Consider the following 24069-nt stretch of genomic DNA (forward strand, 5'->3'; position numbering starts at 1 on the left):
GCCTAGAGACACGCATGTCTGACTTTCCAGATCTACGTTTCAAGAAATGGACAGATATCGCTGGAGAGAAAAGAACTCAGGATGATGAAATACACTAAAATTGTATACTTACCCTCCAGCTTCTTGGACAGGGAATCTACGAAAAGACTCTGGGGCCAGGAACAGTCATTTAAAGTACAAAGAAAGATCCTGGGCTCCAGAGACAGCATCCTGCCATTTTGCTCACAACTGGCCAATTTCAGGAATCTCGGACAAAACTCGTTCCACCCGAACTCAGCTTTCTAAACTGTAAAATGAGGAAAATCAGAATGACCTTCCTGGCTAATGGCAAAAATTGAAAGGACATCTTTCAGAGGGTACCAACCGGTCTAGGCTTCCCAAAGCACCTTCTCGAAGCCTCTACCCTGCTTTATGGAGCGGCGATCTTGGAATAAGGCTGCCCCTCCCACCGTTCAAGAAGCTCCTGGCCCAAGAGGCTGTGAGCACAATCAGTCTTTCTCAAGGAGACGGCCATCCATCTAAGGAGACAGACACATAAACACCAAAGCAGATGAAAGTGCCCATCGGAAACGCAGCACTTACCGCGGGAGCAGCTGGGACTCCATGGCTCATATAATCTGGAGAGTAAAGGCCCCTCGGAGTGAGCAGGGACCAAAAGACCAAAACAAACAACTCTCTTCCATTGTGAAACAAAAACTGTCAGGCATCTCTTAGGATCAAGGGCTTTTCCAATGGACAAAGAGTTCAAAAAACACTGATTCACGGAGTCCTTATTCCACCCAAGAGTCCCAGAGATGACATGAAAACACTGGCCCGCCAGCCTTCAGTTCAACGACTGACAATAGAAAGTAATAGTTAACTGAATCAGAACTCGGCTTGAAAAGATGACCCAGTGCTGGGGCGCCTGGGCGGCTCGGCTGGTGAAGCGTCTGCCTTCGGCTCAGGTCATGATCTAAGGTCCTGGGACGGAGCCCCGTGTGGGGCTCCCTGCTTAGTGAGGAGCCTGCTTCTCCCTCACTCTGCCCCTCCCCCCCACTTGTGCACACTCTCACTCGCTTGCTCTCTCCAATAAATAAAATGGTTTTTAAAAAAAGTTGGTGGGGGGGGGGGGCGCCTGGGTGGCTCAGTGGGTTAAGCGACTGCCTTCAGCTCAGGTCATGATCCCAGAGTCCTGGGATCAAGTTCCACATCGGGCTGCCTGCTCCTTGGAGAGTCTGCTTCTCACTCTGCCTTTCTCCCCTCTCATGCTCTCTCTCTCAAATAAATAAATAAAATCGTTAAAAAAAAAAGTGGGGGGGCGCCTGGGTGGCTCAGTCAGTTGAGCCTCTGCCTTCGGCTCAGGTCATGAATCCAGGGTCCCGGGATCGAGCCCCGCATCGGGCTCCCTGCTCTGCTCAGCAGAGAACATAATAGCCTGCTTCTCCCTATCCTTCTGCTGCTCCCCTGGCTTATGCTCCCCCACTCTCTCTCTGTCGGAGAAATAACTGAAATCTTAAAGAAAAGAAGAGCTCTGTGCACAATATGGAGCTCAAACTCATGACCCTGAGATCAAGAGTCACGTGCTCTACCAGCTGAGCCAGCCGGACGCCCCTCAAACAGCAACTGTTGAATCTCCCGTGTGTCTTCTCATGGTAAAAAGAACAGATGAACAGCACGGTTATGCGGCTGTGCTAGGCACGAGGCATGCCCACACCTGCCCGTGCACACTTCACACCTGTGCAAACCTCTGCGTCGAGACGAGAGGCGCCGCAGGGCACCCACCGTGCACCCCACTAACAGAAGACGAGCAGCCCTAGAAACGCACCAGTGTCCCGCGTCTCTGCTTGGGCAGAGCTGCAGAAGCCGTGCTAAGGCAAGAACAGGAGCCAAGGGCCGGCACTTCCCTCCCTGTGGACAGCTGTGGATCTCATGCTTAAACTCACTCCCTTCTGCCCTGCGCTCACATCCTGCGGCGAAAAGTGTTCCATTTGCCTTGTACTCACGTCCAAGCAGCTTTTCTGGTCGATGAGCAGACGGCTAACAACGAGACGCTCTTTCCCCTCCACATAAAAGGAACTCGTCTCTTAGGCACAGTGTCTCCTTTTTAAAATAATGGCAATAAAAGTTCCCGGAACTCAGCTTGTCTGAACGGATTTTAGTTTGTGGTGAAATAAAATTAACGAATGGCTTGGGGCACACAATAATTTCCATCAGGATGAAAAAAATAAATAAATAAAAAGGAGAGTAACACACAGTAAAATGGAAAGTTCACTCAACCACATGTAGTAACGGTTGCCACTGATTAGGAAAATGATTCTAGATGGGCTGCTACCCCACGGGCTGCTGCATTCCCCGTTTAGTGGGTTACGCACTCGCTAGGCAAAACACAGGCTATGGACCGGCAATATCGGCACGACCCAGGACCTAGGAAATGCAAAACCTTGAGCTGCACCCAGACCTGCTGAATACCGATCTATAGTTGGAAAGATCTCCAGGTGATGCCCTTGAAAGTCTGAAAAAACCTGGTCTAGATGAGTGGCCCCAAAGTTGGGGTTTGACACAACCGTGCATTATAACATGTCACCTGACATGGCTCCAGTAATGTGTATGCTCTCGTGGCAAGAACAGTCATTAAGTGTCAAATAAGTAAAGGAGGGCAGATGCTAGATTATTCCTCTAAAATGCGAATCTCACAGGTTTGTATCTTTATAAGATTCCTTGACTGGAAAAGGAAGTGGGGTGAGGAGAGAAGATAGAGCCCAAGCCAGAGAGTTGCCTAGCGGCACCCCTGGGATAATGCCAAGGCAGTAAGCAGAAAAACGTGTAAAATAATTTAAAATTTTAACTGACAGAAAAAGAATTTCCAGCAGAGCATTATGCAAATGTGTGTATTAAATAAAACATGGACCTGAAATTTCACACATTAAAAAAACTTACACTATTTTATCCAGGTGAGTAGCAGTGAAAACTACCTTCTCAGGGTAGTTTCACCACCATGGAAGTACAAGAGGGCACGTTTTCCCTGACAGCTAGGATAGCGAGGGCTTAGGTGTGATGCTAAAGATCACTTCTCCGACCTGTACATTTTCATTGTAGATTTTGAAAACAGAAATGAGTTGAAGTATTTCCTAGTACTGAAATACTTCTGTGCAGATCTGAAAAACGCCTAATGAATAAAACGAATATTTCATCATTCTAAGTGATTTTCCTGGGAAGGCAGACTGCATGCTGATCCCAAATGTCCCTTCTAGAAGAGGGTGGTCCCTAGATGCTTCTCTGTCCCATTGATGTCACTCTGGGCACTGTGACTTGCTTGGCCAGTGGGCTGTGAACGGAGACGTGGCAAGAGTTCTAGGAGCCATCCCAGGGGTCTCCCTTTTTTTTTTAACCCCTGCCTCGCAACTAGCATCCATGTCACGTTAAGCCGAGCCTCACAACTAGCATAAATGCCAAGTGCGAGCCAGGAGGCCAAGCTAAAGAGCAGAAAAGTAGAAAAGTCTTCCCTGCCTGTACAGGTCAACTCCCCCATCAGTTCTCTACGGGGCAATGAAAGCCAGTATCAATACTAACTAGGGCGGTATGAAGAGGAATCTTTATCTATTAAGCGCTCTGGAGAATAAAGCAAAAATCTATTGTTTGAGGGATTATCCAGCCTCTCAAAATCCTGACCTCCCTCTTTATTCTCTTCTCTTGACAGTGAAACTACCAAAAGGAGGGGCTCCCATAACTTCAACCTAATTTTTCTCTTTCCACATTTTCTTCAACTAACATGAACTTGGGTTCCTGTCCTCCAGCCCCCCCACACTCCTCCCTTCACAGTTACTGTGGACGCTGGGGTCCATCTCACTGTCCTCACATCTCATTAGCCACGGGACTTTCACGAGGCTACTCTCTACAGCGTGTCCTGCACAACAGCCAAGGAAAGTTAATATTTGCCCTTCCCTTCTCAGAAAGACGGTTTGAAAAGCAAACGGTATTAATTTATGCGAAGACGTCTGCAAACAAATCTTAAGCAAATGGAAGATATTAACTTCATAAGTGAAGATCAAGTCAAAGTCGCTATCAACACATTTCAGAAGGCATCTAGAAGCAATAAAAATGTCAAATTAACACTCATGTAAGCTGCGGATATAAGGGACTCATCCTGATCACAAGGTCCTTCTCGAGAGCCCAGAGCCTCAGAATTCAGATTCCGACTAGTAAATTTTCATCCAACCCACATCCCATCCCCTCACCCTAGTGAAGTGTCCACAAGCGTCCAGGTCAGGTGCATGGATGGTCCGTAATTAACAGCTAACAAACATCAAGTGAGCTAAGAAACATAAAGCACAATCAAGGGGGATGCCAGCGACGAGGTCCCACATGCAAACCCACAGAAACAAAAACCTACAAGACGACAACGCGTGTGAATGTAAAAACAGCGTCTTGTTAGCCCACAGGACCGACTGATGGATTCGTCCTGGGACTGAGGAAGCATGAAGGTTGGGGAAGGCTGCATGGAAGAAAGACCCTGTATCTGAGCCGCAGCGGAAAAGACTCCCAGCAGACACATACGAAATGGACACACCCAGCTTGCAGCTCCGCCCGAAGGACTGTGAACGTCCCCACTCCGTCTTAACCGCAAGTAAAAAGCTGAACGGAGGGAAACACGAGTCGTTTCGGACCCGTCCCACAAGGGGGAACACAGAAGGAGGCACTGACCCCAAGACCGGAGAGAAGGGCAGGTGCGCGCCCAGAGTCACGCTTTACCCAGGGTAGGAAGCGTCACAGGAAGCAGGGCCCGTGAGGAAAGCCTGAACTGGGATTATTGCCCAATTGCCTGGAGGCTCAGTGTGGCAAGTCCGGGAGTGAAAAACATCAGGGGGACCCAGTGATCAGGGAACCCACAATACTGTGAGGTGTACCTCCAGGAGCTCAACCAGATGATCACAGCAAACGCTGGAGAAAAATCCTCCTGAGAGTCTGGCAGGTGGACAGCTAAATGAGCCGCTTTGAAACAGGCCAGAGCAGCCTGTTCTTACGGGCAGCGCCTGCGTTCTGGAAACCCAAGTAAACAGAGCCTCCCCTGCCGGAGGGTCACCACGGCCTCACTGACCTGGGACAGGGAAACACCCAGTGGCAGCTGGCTTTAGCCTTTCTGTCCCACCTCGCGGAGGAGAACTCTTGAAGTTCACAGCCCAGAGCCAGGGCTCACCAAAACACTGAGACGTCATCGTAAGCCACAGAACACTGAAGCCCCCTCACACAGCTCACCACCACACTACCGAAAGCCAATGTACAGCAGGTCCTTTCACCTGGCGGATCAGATCCAGCTACCAAGAAAAAATTACAAGGCATACTGAAAGGCAAAAATACAATCCAAATAGGAAGAGCAAGCGTGAGAACCAGACATGGCAGGGATGCGGGAATTATTACATTGACTAGATTCACCTACTAATGGCTCTACTGGGAAAAGTAGACAACATGCAAGAAGCAAAAGGTGGGCGATGTCAGGAGAGAGATGAATATTCCAAGAAAGAATTCAAAAAGAAATCCTGCTAGCGATACAACAACAACAACAATAACAAAAACAAACAAGCAACACATCGACAAAGAAAACCCTAGTAACAGAGAGGAATGCTCTCTTACTAGGTATCAGACCCCAAACTAGCGAACCTGGAACTCCGTGATCAAGGGCAGGACAAAACACTCTACCTTACCATATCACCTCAAAGTACAGAAAATCGCGGATTAAAAAAAAATATCCTGAAAATACCAAGAGGGGGGGAAACTACCTAAAGATTGACAAAGATAAGAATTAACATCCGACTTCTCCTCAAAAACTGTGCCAGCAAGAACAGGGGACAGAAATATTTAAACTATGGAGGGGAAAAAAAAACCATAAAAACCACCAACTAGAATTCTGTACCTGTAACATTATCTTTCAAAAGAGAAGGAGAAATAAAGGCTTTCTCAGACAAAAATGGAGGGAATTTGTTGCTAAAAGACTTGCCTTGCAAGAAATGTTAGAAGGTTCTTTAGAGAGAAGAAAAATCACATAGATCAGGAGCTCAGATCTACATAAAGACGGGAAGAACATCAGGGGTGTCTGGGTGGCTCAGTGGGTTAAGCGTCTGCCTTCAGCTCAGGTCATGATCCCGGGGTCCTGGGATCGAGTCCAGCGTCAGGCTCCCTGCTCAGCGAGGTGTCTGCTTCTCCCTCTCCTCTGTCCCTCCCCTCTGCTACTGCTCTCTCTCTCTCCCTCTAATGAATAAGTAAATCTTGAAGAAGGGAAGAACATCAAGGAAGGAACATGTTTAGATAAAATAAAGATTTTTACTTTTCTGGTTCTCCATCGATAAGCGTGTTCAAACTCGCGTATTTCTGGGACAAAGCATGCCTGAGTAACAGCAGCAGGGATGGCAAAATGGTCCGAGAGATGAATGTGAAAGCTTTAGTGAAGGATGAGCATAAAGGTAAAGGAGAAGAAGGCTCTTAGCTTGCATGATTGACTGAATAGTCACGTTTTTAATGAATACTGAGCAACCAGGGAGAGAGAGAGGTCTGCGGATGGTACAGAAACCATTCAGTCCAAGTCACCAAGCTCGCGAGTCCCACGGTCAGGCCTGGGACCCACAGACCGGCCCCGGGACCTTGCCGCTCCCTGCCTCTCCCAGCAGCTGCAGAGGAAGCATGCTGCAGTGAAGACACCAGAAGTGCAAGCCTGTCCATGGGACCATCAACCGGAAACGAGCGGCACAGAACTGTATGCACAGCTGCGGACAGAAATACCGCAGAGGTTTGTGTCCGCACAGCGAAGGACTGGCAGGGAGAGCACCGCAGGGACAGAAGGGACACGCGGCCGTCCGAACACGGACTTCCCACGCTGCCTTCCCCATAACAGAGAGCACATGCCGTGGTCCCATTGCTGTGAGACTCTGCTGAGTCCGAAAGAGAGGCTTCTAGTCTGTTCTTCACATGTCTTCATACTGGATTTCTGCGATTCTAAATGCATCACCGACATGACCCGGCCAGCCAGGGAGAACGCGGGGAAGCTGGTGACGTCGGGCTCCCAACCCAGACACAGCCTTTCCAGAGAGCGACAGCGAATGGTACCGCGTTGGGGGCTTCCAGCAGAGCGGCCCACACATGCGCGGACAGGTGACTCTCCCGGCCCGGGGATCGTTTTCTCCTGCCAGAGACTGCACCCGGGCGGGGCAGAAAATGGTGACACAGCAGCCTAGAAAGCCTCCCCCGTGCACACAGTGTCGCAGGCCGTCCGAGTTCACGCCTCCCTATATGTTCTCCATTACCACTTGGAAAACAAAAGTTCCAAGGGGTCTCACTGCCTTTTTGTCTGAAAACGACAAAGAAATGAAGCAGGAAAACAGACCCAGAGTGCTCAGCACAAAAGTGGGGATGGGCTGCAGAGCCGCATCCCGGGGCTTTACAACCCAGCCAGGAAGGGCATTTGCCTCCCCCGCGTCCCGGGTCTTGGAAACGCAGGTCCGTGTTTAAAGAGACGAAGCAATAGGGCTTTCTGGAGATCAGAACACTTTCCGATGCTGGTCTGTGCAGCCCTTCTCGAGCTGGCCACGATCTACAGTTGATTTGCGTGCTTCGTTGAGTTGTTTCTCAAAAGATCCTAGGAAGGGATTATTTCTGCGCCCAAAGAGCCCCAGAGAATAGGGAGGGCCGCTCGCGGCCGTCATGTGAATTCCCCGGACTCGGTACACTGTGCTCATTGAAGCAGATAAAGCAAAGTTAAAGAAGCATTTAGTTCTTCAGAATGCCAGCCTTAATAAGTATCTTTTTGTGGAAGGATTTAGGAGGAGGGGAGGGCTATCCTCAGTGCAGGCATTATGTCCCCGTACAAAAAGGGAAAATGTGCATACAGTTGGATGTAAAAAGCCAAACCTCACAGGCCCCCTCCCCGCCCCAAGGAGAACTTGCTGAACACACAGTCCCAAACACGAAGGCATGAATCTTCACAGTTAATGGCCCCGGAGCCATTGTGTACTTTCTCTTGGGAAACGCAGCCCATTGATCTGCAACCGCCCCAGTCCAACCTTTCAGCTGTGAGAACCGGGAGCTGCACGGGCATCAAAGCCCTACCTTCATCAGCAAGCAGGGCCCAAGCGGGCCATGTCCCCGGGCGACGCTGGGCGGCCCCCCTGCACTCTCTACAATGCTGCCATCAAGGCACATGAGAAAAGTCTGCGGAAGGCTGAAGTGATCTCTGCTTGCCCCGTGCAAGGCTCGTCCCGGCCCCAGCAGCGTTCAGAGGTTCTTCTTGCTCACAGGCTTCCTTCTCTGCAACTAGACACAGAATTAGTCACTTGCAATGACTTGAAATGCATATTGTTTGGTGAGGCAAGGCCATGGGATCCCATTTTTGTAACCATCAGCTCACGCCTCCCAGTCACGTCTGCCTTGTCCCCGGCCTGTCTCCCGACAGGAAGAGCTGCGTGGTCAGACATGCACGGAACTCTTGCTCTGATGAAGACCACATCCTGATTCCCACGGTCGCTTGAGTGGAGTTTCCACGGCAGGTACGAGAAGGCGAAAGCCCCGTTTATCTACATGTGTTTATCTATGCTTAAAATTTTCAGTGTGGCCTCCCAGAGCCAGGGCAGATGGAGAAGGATCCTCACAGAAATCGACACAAAGCACGACTACTACTCTGACGACTAACGGAAAGGAGCGAGCGAGCGAGAAAGAAAGACATCTTTACAAAGTGCACACTTTAAGTCATTTTCTGCCTCCACACAAACGGAAAATGAACTCACCCACATGGGCCAGCTCTGCTCTGAATGGGGCCCGTTGAGAGGAGGCCTTTCTTTATTGTGTACTTTTAAAGACTATTCTTTGACCTCTGCTATTTGTGACTTAAGATCTGTGAAGACAGGGCCGCAGCCCTTTGGTTCCAAAGGGTGCACACGAACAAAAGGCGTCCACCTTTGGTCCACTTACGTCATTTCCCACCAGAGCAAGTTCCTACGGCTCTCCCTCCGCCTTCGTCATTTCAAACGGCTTTTTCTAGTTTCTTTCGGCCAGTTACAGCCTGACCTAATCGACAAGTGGCAGCCATTCTCCTTTCCAAGTATGATGCCCTCATCGTCACTGCCCTGTAGCAAGTCTGCTGCGAGGAACACAGATGTCTTGTGCCCTCGTCGGGGGTGCCCTTGTGCCTGCGCCTTGTGCCTCGGCTAACCATGACATCGTGGATGAAACGGTCCAGGCTCATTGGGCTCGTCAGGCCCGTCCCAGCTGCGATATGGCAACTTTCTAGTTATTCCTTGTTTCGCGGGTAAGGTAGACCACAGTAGTACATCCCATAGAGTCCAGCCACAATAATTCAATTTCAGGCTGAAAAGGAATTTAAAACAAATGTCCAGCTTAGCCAGCACGTGCACACACGTGTGCACACACACACCCACACCCACACCTCAAATCACCCAAAGAACAACACGCTTTGAGCAATGAATCTTACAAGGGCGTTCTCTGTCCTAAACTGGCTGCAAAATGAATAAATCCAAGTAGTTGCATGTCATTGTTTATAGGGTGGTGGAACTTCTCCCGAATCAAATAGGTCAAAGATAAGATCTTTTGAGAAAGGAAAATTAGTTTGCGGAAATCGGCCTATAGTTTTTCAGGCGAGACAGACGGCAAGAGTGTGTCCTTGTTCACTCAGCTAATAGAAACAGAGCTGGAATTCAAGCTTAGATTCCAAAATAAATCAATTAAATTAAATTACACCTAGATCTCAGGCGCCTGGCTGGCTCCGTCGGTAGAACACGCGACTCTCAGGGTCGTGAGTTCAAGCCCCATGCTGGGCGTAGAGATTACTAACCCATAAATAAAAGAAACAAAATAAAACCTAGATTTATTTTCTTGTAGTGATTGCTCTCTTGAAAACATAAGGAAATCATGTTTCCAAGGCAGACGAGGCCCGACACGAATGAGATTTCTTTTCTTTTCTTTTTTTAGATTTTATTTATTTATTTATTTGACAGACAGAGATCACAAGTAGGCAGAGAGGCGGGCAGAGAGAGAGGAAGGGAAGCAGGCTCCCTGCCGAGCAGAGAGCCCCATGCGGGCTCAATCCCAGGACCCTGAGATGATAAGCTGAGCCAAAAGCAGAGGCTTTAACCCAGTGGGCCACCCAGGCACCCACGAATGAGATTTCTAAGAGGAAGTCCTGTGCACGAATAGGTAAGACAATGAGACCTGATCCTCACGTCAAGGTCAGCCGACCGGATGGAGACCAGATTAGGCACAGAGCTAAGCAACGGTGGGTTCCATCCCGTGAGAGCTCTTGCCCGCCCCTCTACTGTCCGAGACTACTTTGACAAGGACCCTTCTTGGGAGAAGTATGGTGACAAAGGACAATCACGCGTGTGGCGCCCCCAAATCTGCCCCCCGGGCCACGGAAAGCCCACGCCTCTCCTTTCTAAAGCCACCCGTGCCCAGCGCCGGTGCGTTCCGCCAGCGGCCAGATCAGACCGCGGCGTCTTCAGCCGTCGGGGCTCACCCACGCGGCGAGCGCCTCCGGATGGACCCGTCACAGGTCCGGCACGGCTGTCACAGCACAGTCACCGTGCCGTGCCTCCTGGGCGAGATGCTCTTCCCACGTTCGCACACACTGCCTTCGGATGCCGGCTCTCGGGAGCCTTCTTCAACTGGGAACCAAACCGGAGACTTTGCTGGCGTCTTCCTTCTTGGGACGGGAGGAGAAACTAACGGTCAGAGTAGCAAGGGTGCGCATAAAGACTCCCACGGAGGCGGGCTTTTCCCTCCTGCGGGTCTTTGCTTTGGCGAGTCCGGCAGGTGGAAGCATCGTCCACGCCCGTAAAAAGCGGACACGGAGAATTGGAAACACATCGGGCCGCTCCCGTGTCCCGTGTTGGATTTGAATCTAAATGAGAACCTGCTCCCTTGCTCACAGGGTGACTGCGGGTCCAGCAGGAGGTGCGTGTTCTGTCAGGCTAGTTTCCAGGTCCAAAAAGCATGGAATGTTCCGGCTCCCGCGGGCTAATGATCCCCCAGAAGCCCACTAATATGTTTGATAAAAGTTCCCAGCATGAGCACAGGGAACACTTACCATAAGAATGACACGTGTGGAGAAGCGGAGGGAGGCTCCAGCTTGGGCCCCTTCCGTGCTGGAAGCGGCAATTAGATGGGGGAGTGCGCACCCCGGGGAGCTCGGATCTCATCATTGCTTTGGCCATTAATGCCTCAACCTACCTGTGGGACGGCTGCAGGGATGCTGCCTTTCTCACGCAGCTCAGCTCTGCTGCTCACGGCTTCAGAGATGAAGTTTTGCCGCCAGATGCTTCGTGAGCCCACTTCTGAGTTATTTCTGCTTTTGTCTGCTTCAGATTCTCTCCTTTTTCTCTTTTCTCCCCAGCTCGGCCTGTACGTCACAGAGGACATCCTTGTGCACGTTCCCGCACAAGACCGGAGTCCTTGAGAACGATGCTGTGCAAGGAGCCCTCACCCAGCTTGCTGGTCGCTAGACTCACACTGGAAGTTCAAGGACCCAGGTCTCCCTTAAACCCTTCTCATATGCATCCCATCGAAAGTTTAATCGCACCACTGGTTAAAGGAACAGAGGAGCCTCTCTTCTCAGAGCGTGAGATGCCATTTATTTTCCCCAGAAATGAGGTCATGATTTTCACTTACGGAAACAGCATGGGGACCACAATAAAGGGAATGAATCATTCCACTTGGGACGTTTTCCAGAAGAAGCTGCCTCTCCTAGGGGTACAAACCTGTACTTCTTTGACAATCACTGTCCGTGGTGGCTTCGCCGGTGAAAAGTGGGTAATTCCCAAGAGACAGCCGTAGGTTACGTAGGAGATATTCAAAATACATCAACTTGTCCTTGCAGCTGATTGCATAAAGTCAGGGAAAACGACAGAATATCAGTAAGTATTATCATAGGATTTAAATGTTTTAAACCATGTAAAACATCTGAAATTTTTCATCCACTGCTCGTTAGGGGTGCAAAGAAGTAAAGGACGTTCTTGGATATTCGGACACAGTGCATTTCCATGGGGGCGCAGGTTTTTCATTTTCCTCCTTAAGATACGTTTTCCTTGGGGTCTGTGGATTCACCAAGCATCTAACACAGAACAAAACCTTCCACGGCCGCATTCTGCGGTGTTTCAGAGGTTTGACCCTTCTCCAATAAATTTCACAGATGTCAAATGAAGCCGTCCAGATGTTCGGATGTTCGTACAAGCAAAACCAATATTCCTCACCTCTAAATTTGGCTCTGAATAAAGCTGGAACATGACTAAGACTCTGGAGTTGGAGCCCTTAGAAGAACGGAACTCCCACTGAGATCAAAGCAGCATGCCAAGGCACGGAGCCTGGCCCTAAATTACCCCTTTTCAACACACAGCCTCAGCACCGCATGGGAAACAAGTCAAGGGAGTGAGTTACAACACCCGTAAGGAGAAGGAGAAGCAACCCGCTTCCCACAGATGGGCGGCTTGTCGCCGAGAGCAAGGTGCCCAGGTACAAGGTCACAGAGCATAAATACAAAAGGATAAATTTTTTATAAAGCGAATGCATGACTCTCGTGCAAACATAACATGACCGTGTGTCCACGATTAGATTCCACCATGAAACACTGCCAGGACCAAGAGTAGGTTACATTTGGTTCAAAGGAGAAATCCAAAAAAATATAAATATATATTCCCACACAGCAAGACATTCCCATATAGCAAGACCGGCTGGACCAGATTTACAGATCGATGCCAAATGGCCTATTCACGGGGCCAGCATCAATGGCATTCCTCTGGCCACGGCCCATTTGCATTTGCATGGACAAGACTCATCTGCATTATTACCAGCTTCCTACCCTTTGCAGACTAAGAAAACAGCTGAAAGACAATGGACAAAGGAGATAACCTGGGAAGGTCTGACAGAGCACATCCATGCCGAAGTTGGTTCTGTTTTGCTCAATCTGAAGTGCTTCACCATTTTTGCCAGCTCTAATCATCCCATTTCAACACTGAATTTTCAAAAGCTGTGATTTCTTCGACGTTGTCTTACTATTGCTTATCATGCGTTCATTCAACATTCCTCACACACCAACCAACAATGATCCATAAGTGATGTGAGAAACTGTCCATTTTTGTTTGAGTTTGAATACGTCAAGATATGTCTTTGTGTGGGGAGAAGAAAGCATTTCATTGTTTTGTGTAAGTGTGGCTTTGCGTACGTGAATGCAGCGGCAAAGTACAGACGGGCGAGTTATCGCAAATGCCCAAATCCAGCCCGGCACCTGTTTTCTGTACAGCTGGTGGGCTAAGAATTGTTTTTGCATTCGTAAATGCTAACTCGGGGGAAAAAAATGAAATTTCATGACATGTGGCAATGACATGAAATTCAAATTTCCGTGCCCATAAATAAAGTTTCATTGGAGCACGGCCACACCCATCCGTTGATGTATTATCGGTCACTGATTTCGTGCTACAGTGGCAGAGTGGATGGATGGTTGCCAGAGCAATCTTACAATCAGCAAAAGATGAAAACATTTACCATCTGGCCCGAGTGCGGACCCCTGGCATAAGGTATGAGACAGTAACTACAACGTGTGTCGAGAATGAGCTTCCCTGCGCCGCAAGCCCACCTGCTCCATTCCGACACCATCCACCCGCAGATGGCCCCGGATCCCACAGTGGACGGCTCCGTCCTGGAAGGCTGTGTTCCTCCTCCCCGCTCAGCCCGTCGTCTGTGCTTCTGATCACCGGCTGTAACTCGGAGATTCCCACCACCCCCTCCTTGAGTTCAAGGAATTTCCTAGAGTGGCTCACGGAACTCAGAGAAACACGGTACTTCCTGGATCACCAGGTAGTTATAAGGGATGTAAGTCGGGAACAGCCCGGCAGAGGAGACGTGCAGGGAATGTGGGACTTCCGTGTCCTCTCCAGGGGCACCGCTCCCCCAGCACCCCGACGTGTCGACCAACCTGGAAGCCTTCCTAAACCCTCCTTCTGAGTTTCTGCAGGGGCTTCATTACCTAGGCATGATGGGTGAAATCTCTGGCCCTGGAAGACTGAACTCCCGCCCTTCTCCCCTCCCTGGAGGTCCCAGGTGGAACGGGGAGTCCCAACACTCTAACTGTGTGGTTGGCGGCACTGAGAACCACGCTCCGTTCTCGGATGCTTTCCAAATGTCACCTCAGTCATGGAACAAAGGACATCTTACTGTTCTCTCCACTTAGGGAATTTCAAGGGTTTTAGGAGCTCTGTGCCAGAAATGGGGACGAAAACCAAATATGCATGTATTACAAATCACAGTATCATAGTACAGTGCTTAAAACAATGTCTCACTGAGGGACGCCTGGGTGGCTTGGTCGGTGACCCGTCTGCCTTTGGCTCAGGGCATGATCCCAGGGTCCTGGGATGGAGCCTCACATAGAGCTCCCTGCTCAGCAGACAGCCTGCTTCACCCTCTGCTTCTCCCCGGGCTTGTGCTCTCTAGCTCTGTCTCTGTCGAATAAATAAAAATCTTTCAAAAAAAAAAAAAAATAGGAAGGTCACATTTTTTAAAAAAGAAGCTATTAAGAAAAAAATGTATTCTCAGAATGTCCAGGTGGCTCAATTGGTGAAGCCTCTGCCTTCGGCTCAGGTCATAATCTCAGGATCCTGGGATTGAGCCCCGCACTGGGCTCCCCGCTGAGCAGAGAGCCTGCCTCTCCCTCTCCTGCTGTACCACTCCCACTCATATTGGCGTTCTTGCTCTCTCAAATAAATAAATAAAATCTTTAAAATGAAAGAAAAAGAGATATTCTCGACATCACAGAATGGTTCATAAAAATGATCTGGACTTCTCCAGTGAGACAAAACACCAGAGTATCTTACTTCCATTTCAAGTCTCCCAGCAAATGCTCCAAAATTATCCCTAAACTGGTCTTCAGAGAAATTACACCAAATGGAATGTACGTTCTGAGAATAAGGCCCTCCACTGGGGTGGCAGCTGCCTTTGTCAAGATATATCTCTGCTTTGAGATCAGATTCCTAAGGGCACTATGAAAGAATTCCTAAAGTCCTCCTAGCTTTGGAATTCTTCTGTCTTTCCTACAACAATCATCCCAGTGGGCATCCCTCACCTTCCCATTCCCCACCACCCAGCTAACTCCTACCACAGTCCTAACACCCAGAAGTCAAGTCCTAATACTCCAACACTCCAACAGTTCTGTCCTTTGTCGCCAAATATTTGCACCCAGGTGAGTCCTGAGTCATGGGCTATGAAAGACTCCCGAGAAGAGGGCAGAAACCCACTCACTTGCATAAGAACTAAGTAATGGATGAGTTCAGAGGAAACTCTGAGTGGCAGAAAGGAGGGAGAGCTGGCATTGGGGAAGAATGAAACGGAACCAGCAGAGAGCAAAGGACAGACCGATCCTAAAAAGACACAAATACGCCAGCTGGTGAGATAAGGAGAAGGTGCCCTATGGGCCCGTCAGCACCATCCTGGGGACTCTTAAGAGATCCTATGCCAATTTTTTAAAAGGAATGAAGATTGTTAAAAAGGGGACTTGCTCAGCAAGCCAGACCAGGTACAAAATAAGAGCAAAGACCAAACAGGCTATTGTATTACTTAATCGCAAGGGCCCAGGACACAGGAGGACACGGTCAATGAGCATTTGTTGAAACTGAAATAACCGAATTCTCTTAGCACAAGTAAATGAAATATATTTCAAGAAAATGTTAAAATAAACACATAAATGAGGGGCCTGAATGGCCATCCCATTGTGGTATATGGGGGGAAAAATCAGGAAATTATATTTGGTATAGAAAAATGTGGTATTTAAGAGACAGATTAATTAAAAGAAGTTCTTAAAACAATTAAATTCTCAAAACTGAACTTTTTATCTGGATATTTTATTAGGTTTTTATAGCACCGCAGTAACATTTCATCCCCAAAAGTACTTAGGATTGCTTGGGTGAAAACATTAAGATAAAAATTCATGACCAAAAAAAAAAAAAAAAAAAAAAAATGATTACAAAGACTATTTAGATAGAATACAAAAATGCCTCTTTCTTTTATGCCAAAGGCATATGTTTACAGTCTTAATTAGAAACAGATGGTCTTCTTTTTTTTTTTTAGATTTTATTTAAATTCAAGTGAGCTAACACATAGCATATTATTAGTTGCTGGGGTAGAATTCAGTGATTCGTCAGTTGCATGTAACACTCAGTGCCCATCACAGCACAGGCCCCCTTCATGCCCATCCCCCACTTACCCCGTCCCCCACCCCCTTCCCTCCAGCACCCTCAGTTTGTTCCCTAATATGAAGAGTCCCGTATGGTTTGCCTCCCAGATGATCGTACGATTTAGTTATTACGAAAAGTGAAGTTCTAAAAGTCATCCTAAAAGATAACCATTTGGGGGTAATTTGGTTATACTTAGAAAGTCCGCCCCAAATCATCCTGGACTGACTCTGAGTTCAGATGGGAATTCTGCAGTTTATGTTGGAGTGCAAGGCAGCAAACCACGTTCCCCTGAGCCCTGAGTTCATCTCAAAGACAGCAATGAGCCTCATGGAGGAATTTCTAAGGCACCCATTGCTCCAGGTACTTGCTGTGATCCCTGAATGAAGCGGAACCAGGAGAGGCGGTCACCTTGAGAGAGCTCCTTGCTACCCCCGCACTGGACAACGGAGATGGAAAAGCAAGGAGAAGATGTGATTCCCTCCCTAGAGTTGGGCCACAGTGTTTCCAGGAAGTTGTACATTTCACAGCAGCCCTAAGATGGTTCGGGAAGAACCCAGAGCACCAGGAAATTAACCGCTACACTGAGCAGATCTTTCAGAATATTCTCGTGGTTCTCTCTTTCAAATGTGTAGGGTGTCTAATGGGAAAACCACAAGCTTCCGATTCCGTCAGAACTCATACAAATTCCGTCTCTGCCAAGTCCTAGCACTTAGTAGCCAAGTGACATCGCACAAAGGTCATGAAACCCTCCCAAGCGTCTGTGAAACAGAGATGGTCACGCCAATTAGAAAGTCAAGATTAGGTTCATCTTTATACAACAACAAAAACAAAGCTGTTGGTTTTTTTTAAAAGCTACTTTACCTAACATAGAAAGTTATCTGTCTTCCGTGTGCACATAATTTGAGAGGTCCAAGACTTGAAATGGGGGCTCCATGCAATGAACACCTTCTATCTTTCTGGTTATTCTCACACTTGCCTCCGTCGTTAAGGCTAAGTCTTCGAGCGAGACAGCTGCTGGAGCCCCTGACGTTTGTCTGCATCCTAAACAGCAGAGGACAGAAAAGAGGAAGAAAGAGCCAACAAGGATGTTTTCTAGCTAAATCAGTAGCCTTTTTACAGAGGCATCTCCGAAGTCCTTCACAATTATTCCAACTGCACTCAGTGGGCTAGCAATAAGTTACATGGCCATATTTAACAGCAAAGAAGATTTGGGAAATGTGGATGCCTAATTCTAGATGGTGAGGAGGCAGGTTTTAGTTTGAGCAGAAACTGGGTGAGAAGGCAGAGCCATCCACCAGACATTAGAGAGTATATGGGGAGAATGAGAATTCCTACAGGTACCAAGCCCCTGGATGGCGCTCCATGCATACCACGTGCCCAGTAAATGACACACTTACTTTTCTATCACATCAGAAAGTACAAGTGGAGAGACTAGAGCTGCGTTCTTCATTTCTTTTGTAGCCGCCAAAATGCACGGACCAGGGTTCTGCACCTCGGCACTATGGACATGTAGACCAGGTAACTGTTGCTGTGCAGAGCCGTCCTGGGCACTGCGGGTTGCCGTCAGCATCCCCGACCTCCAGCCACCTGCTGCCTGTGGCCTTCCACCACCACCTGAGACAACCAAAACTGTCCCAAGCCATTGTACATGTGCTCTTGGGAGCAAAATCACCCCCGGTTGAGAACCACCGCGTAAACCTACACAGGACAATCAGTCACTACTCCACACAACCTATAAGGTGAATGGTGCGGAAGACCCTTGAGTTGGCAGTGCTGACTTCGTGACAGAGAACTGAGTAGAGGACAAAGGTGTAGATTCTCTGAATAATGAATCATCTTGCTAAGTTACATGGAAACAAAATGGACTGTATTGTTACTTTCTCGTAAAGGTAATGCACTAAAGATGCACTTTGGGGAGGAAGAAATGTAATACAGTCTTATTCATTCATTCCTTCCTCAGAAATATCTGTTGAGCAGCTGGTAGGTGTCCCCCAGCATCATATGCTAGGACAGTGGGGAACAGCACAGTCAGCAAAGAAGGCAGAGTCGGCTTCTGCCAAGAGTTTACTTTCTGGTCCAGGAGACAGAGTGAGAGATACAACAAGACCTCTATAATGGCACGTCAGGGTGCCAATGAACCGTGGGATGATGGGCAGGGGGTGGTCGAGGAAAGCGAGGCTGAGAAGGTGCCCGTGTCACTGGGATGGGAATGAGGGCAGGGGGGAGAGACACCCAGTTCTGGGTGGAGAGAAGAGCAGCCTCCAAGGGCCAAAGTAGGAGGAGATCAAGTAGAAGAGAGAAAGAGGGGAGACACGGGGCCAGCGTTTGGGTCTGAGCAAGATGGAGAGAGAGCAACAGATGTAAGGCGGGCAGCACAATTCAGCTTTTATGTCTAGATGGTCATTCCAGGAGCCCTGTGCGGACTGCACGGTTTGGGGCAAAAGCCGCAGTTGGGAGACTCCACATGATGCTCGTGGACGGCCCAGGCAGATGATGGCCTGCGGGACAAGGGGCAGGGTCGGCGGTGCAGGAGGCTGGGAGGCAGGATCATGTTTGTCGATGGCAGCCACAAACTCACAAACGATGAGCGTGCGTGGCTTGTACCAACCATTGCACGATCCTTATCTTTCAAAACACATTCAGAAAGTTACATCATTATTACTCTCAGGTTTTATCTGTTACTCGGCTGTCGCAGTATTATTACTCTCAGGTTTTATCTGTTACTCGGCTGTCGCAGTATTATTACTCTCAGGTTTTATCTGTTACTCGGCTGTCGCAGTATTATTCACAACAGGTTTTCCAGTTGTTGATCTCTGGGCAGCACGACGGAGAAGGCCGCAGTCCGCACTCGGGCACCCTCCACCCTCTGCCGGTTGACTCCAGGACTGTTATCGACTAGGCATGTGCCCGAGTGTCCCCACCTGTGAAACGGAGTCCCTACCGCTCACGCTTCCCCTCATCACCCTAAAGATGAAGAGCAAAGAGACTACGGGTTCCACAGATCTGAAAAGAAATGCAAACTGTAATTAGCTGCAAACATAGCCGGTAGTGGTAATATCCAAAGGAGATAACTTGGATTAGCGCGTAAGATTCGTTCCCAAAGATTCAGACTAAAGCCAACCCTTCAACTGACATCTGCTTTGTACTGTATTCCAAAGTTTCTGGTGGGGTTAGCTGTAACTTATTAATGCGTTCCTTGCTTTTAGGCAAAAGGAATTGATTTCTTTTCTTGTGAAACACAGTCTCTCGTGTCAGCCTGGATCATTCACGAGAAGAGACAGTTTAACAACCCACCGTTCTGACAGGCGGTGGGGGGAGGGGGTCTTTAATTAGGATACTTAAAAACACAGTTCACAAGAGACTTTTCCATTTGAACTTCTTTTAAAGGGATAAAAAAAGAATTAATTTCTTAATGGAGTAAGGAGAAAGGGTGTTGCTTAATGAGAGATAATAATGGTAATTCATGTAATATTTGACTGATATAAAACGGGGCAGAAACGCTACTCATGGAATCTCATCAGCCTCATGTCATTTTCTCTGTGTGTGTACATACACCTTCCTGCGATGATGACATAAACGAGTTACCCAACACGCCAGTGGAAGAACAATGTGAAAGAGCCTAGGAAAGGTCTCACCAGAGCAAAGGTTGAAGTTATGACATAAAAAGAGTGAAAGTACCATAAACGAGGCATTTCATTTCTGCCCAAGACTGAGCAAGTCAGAGCTAAGCAAAGCTTACTTCCGTCACACCATTCCACATTTCACTACGAATTCTATTTTCAATAAAGTCCGTGTGTATTAGACGTCCCCATGTGTGCACGGACGTTGGAATGGATCACGGCAGTGAAGTTCCTGGTGTGGGGATATCAGCCCACGGTCACTGACTGGGAGAGAACGGGTTTGGAAGACCCTTCAAAATAATAATGTTCTTCAGAAACACACAACTTTAGTGCTATGTGCCCAGATAACATTTTAGTTATAAAATAAAGGACTGTTGGAATTTTAAGTCTAATAGTAATGTGGCTGAAATAAAGCTCCTCAAACACTATTGGGATCCCAGAGTTGCCAATATCTTCAACCAGCGGTAAACTGTATTCATACGTGCATACTACAAATATATACCTGTTATATACGTATTTTTTTTCAAAATTGCTGTGTTTGGGGACTGAGGTCAAACGTACGCTATTCCCTGCACGAACGAATACAATGACAACTTTAGAAAGCGTGCGCACAGCGAGGGTTACTCAGAAATGGAAAGGAGGCTTTTTCAAGAGTCAAATTATTTAACCAGCAATTCTAAAAGTTCCGCACCCCATTCCAACTTGTGTGGGGATGGGCGGGTGCGGCTTCTACAAACGCCCACCAGCCCTCGGGCATCAGCTGAGCGTCCTACATGTTAGCTCACTTCTGACACTACGTACCTGGTGACAGTGTCCGTCTCAGGGGTGAAGGGCGCGGTCGCACAGGCTGCTCCCCACGCCCCTGCCTCACACCCACCTCCGTGCCCATGACAGATCCCAGAGGTCACCTGTGCCTCTGCCTGACCTGCTGCACACGGCAGGGTCCCACTGACCCCCTCGCTGGCTTCCACTCATTTGCTAGGGCAGCTCAGCAGCACACGTGAGCAACACTTTATGAGCCGCTCGCGTTCGACGGGTTTATTCTGAGAGGATATTAGCTCAGGAGAAGACAGGCGGGAGAGACGCACAGGGCCAGGCACGGGGAAGTGGTGGGAGCTTCCAAGGACACCACCTGTCCCCAGGTCTGCGTCTGCGCATGTATCACACGTGGGAGCTCTCCAAACCCCTCCTTTTTGTTCTGCTTTAAATGGAGGCTTCGTTATCTAGGCACGACTGATCAAATCATTGGGTGTTGGTGATTGAATCCACCTCCTGCTCTCTCTCCTGTGCTGGGAATCAGGGAGCGGACCTGAAAGTTCCAACCCTTGACTCGGGGTTGGTTTGCCTAGCAAGAGTCCCCTTCCTTAGCCGTGTTCCAAAAGTCACCTCGTTCACTAAACCCCTTGGCGGTGGAGAGGGGCTTGTTATGAATAACGAGACCCTCGTTTACCTCTGGGGCTCCAGAGGGATTTTAGAAACCGAGGACAAGAGACCAAGTAGCCCAGAAGATGGTCCCCGTGTTCTTACTGCTCAGAAAGTCCCAAGGGTTTGGGGAGCTGTGAGCCGAGACGGTGGAGGAAGATCAAATACACGAAGAAGATATTCCGGTCATCGGACTGACCCACCGTACATGTCCCACAAACCACAGTAGCGCAAATTCCTGCCAACGAAACTACAGACAAAATAGCTTAAGTGTATGTAGAATGCAGTGAATCTTCTGGGGCAACCAGAAGACGTTTTCCCCTTAAAATGTTTTTGGATTAAAAAAAAAATTACAGGGAGAGAAATGAGGAAATGTATAGAAAAACTGGTATGTGTGTCTTGATTGCCGCGGTGGCTAACTGAACCTACAAGTCATGAACTGGCATATGGTGACACACGTACATTGCATCGATGTCAGCGTTCCGCTTTCGACATTGTCCTACAAATATGCGACGTGCAACTTTCGGTGGAAACTGCATAGGGAATATGGGTAATTTCTCTGCAGTCTCTGCAACCTCCTGCGACTCTAGAATTATCTCCAAATTAAAGGCTTTTAGAAATATTGACGCAGTTGTAGGGAACATACCTTAGAACATTGCTTGTGATTCCGGCACCAAACCAGGGAACCATTGTTCTGCAAAAAGAGAAAGAAATATTGGCTCATTAAATAATTTTCTAACTGATAACTGGACACTGTGAGTATCATTTTTCAATATCATCCTTAACAGAAGAGCAATTTCGCCACCCCGATGTTCTCTCTTCCCCAAACAGAAAACGTGTTTCTAACGTAAGTTCCAGTTTCATCCCTGACCTCATGATAGAAACACAGATGTACAAAGTAAGAAAGATTTTAAGTTGCCTGAGACGAAAAGGGTCCGAGCCACCTCTCCTGCCGTGCTGAGCCATGAAATGCAGACCAGTGGGAAAATGAACACTAGGCATCTCTCCAGTAGTAAGCAGTTTTGGTAAATTTAGAAGTCAGGGGTTTTCATCTCAACCCATTCACAGTCATAGAGTTGGAGCCTGGGAGTCTGCTGTTACTGAAAAGTCACCGGGTGGATGTGTGAGTGTGGACAAGGGACTTGCTACCCTTGTACCTGGAGTTTATCCGTCTGTTAAAGGGAACACTATCTCATGCATGATGTTGCCGGCATAAGGAAATAGAACACCTACACCATGCAGCATGGCTTGATAACTCACTCAGCATGGAAGAAATATCAGAACTATGGTTTACTGTATCTCCCATCCACATTTCTGCGGGGAAACCTCTCATTCCCCCATGACCAACGTCTTGGTCGTGATTTCTCCTGTGGCTAGGATACGTTATGTCCGAATGTGTGAGGTTGCAGTGGTTGGTAGAGAGAGTAAGAGCAGTCAACCCATAGTTTAGATGCTGTGGTTCCTCGTTCCTTGACGTTCAGGGTTGGGTAGGACACGTACGGGCCTATTCCTCTGAATCTCTAAACTTTGCATTTGGAGAACATCATCTTCTGCCCAGACAACAGTTCCCCATTTGTTCCCCATTCACAGAAGAGAAAACTGACCCAATATATCTTTTAAAAAATATGTTTACAGCAAGTTCATGGAGATACAATTCATACACGCGAAGTGTACGTCACTCGAAGCGTACACACCAACGGTTTGTAGTCAGAAGTCCGTTCTGAAGACCGAGAGGTGCCCTCACAAGACTGTCGCCCCCATCTCATCGTCGAACTCTGTCACCAAACCCAGAATGAAACTTGGACCCACCAGCAGTCACGCTCCCAACTCCCTCCCTCGAGCCCCTGGCAACCACTGACCTACTCTCCTTCTCTGTAGAGTTGACCAATTCTGGAAATTTCATGCAAATGGAACAGTAGACAGGTGGCCTTTTGTGTCTACATTCGGCCACGCGGCACCATGGCTCTCGGCCGGCTAAACGGTAGAGGATTTCGCTCTGCCACTACGGCTGCAAAAACCAACACTCCTACCGATTTGTCCGATTGCGTTGTATGGAAAGATCCCATTTTTCTCTTCTGCTCCCAAGAATCTACCTAAACATACCGCACTTCCAATAACACGCCGTCCTAATACAGGATTCCCACTGGATCAGCCTCAACCACACCGAGTCAGAACGTTTCCCCCGCTCGACTGAGATGGCCAGGCTGAAGCGCCACAGCCCCATGTCAAAGCTGTAACCGTGAGATCTACCATAAGGCCGTAACTCTCCTTTGCAGCCCCGCAGCCCCGGAATCGTAAGGCAGACCCACGATGTCAGCTAATCTGGTATCACCTACCCGATGCCCTGCCGACCTCTGCACGGCCTCAGTGCGCCCACATCTCTCGCTGCTTCTCAAGGTTCCCTGGCCGGACTAGCCGGACCGGAGCTGGGCAAGGACAGGAACAGTCGGGGAGGAGGAAAAGTGTGATTTCTGGCAGGGTCCGCATTGGGAGAATAATGAGCCCGGGTAGAGGACAAGGCAAGACAAATGGTGGCCGTGTTAATTCCCGGGAAGGAAGGGTTCGTAGAAACGACGCGGGAAAGCACGCACCGCGCGTAGACGGACACTCGTCAGAGGAGCCCCGGGTGCGGAGACACACTTGGAGTTCACAGGGCGATCAGGCAGGCTGCAGCGTGGTCGCCCAGACGAAGGGTGACCACGGCAAAAGGCCGAGGTCAGACTCGAGAGGCGCACCACGGAAAAGCGGAGAGCGGCCTCCGAGGCGCCTTCGGTGAGCCTCCTACGAGAAGCCAGCCTCGCCGTCCTGCCGGGGACGGCCCTTCCTCCCAGCGC

General features: G+C 48.7%; 1 protein-coding gene across 1 annotated transcript in view; it reads right to left on the bottom strand.

The window, feature by feature from the left end:
* Positions 1 to 24069, bottom strand: part of LOC123935782 (anosmin-1-like) — a 174796-nt gene that overhangs the window by 119144 nt on the left and 31583 nt on the right. Inside the window, exon 2 of the mRNA XM_045996590.1 lies at positions 21882 to 21929. Within this exon, the coding sequence (XP_045852546.1) occupies positions 21882 to 21929 (48 nt within the window). The remainder of the gene's footprint in view (positions 1 to 21881; positions 21930 to 24069) is intronic.

Source organism: Meles meles, chromosome Y (assembly GCF_922984935.1).
Source record: "Meles meles chromosome Y, mMelMel3.1 paternal haplotype, whole genome shotgun sequence".
Taxonomy (NCBI): domain Eukaryota; kingdom Metazoa; phylum Chordata; class Mammalia; order Carnivora; family Mustelidae; genus Meles; species Meles meles.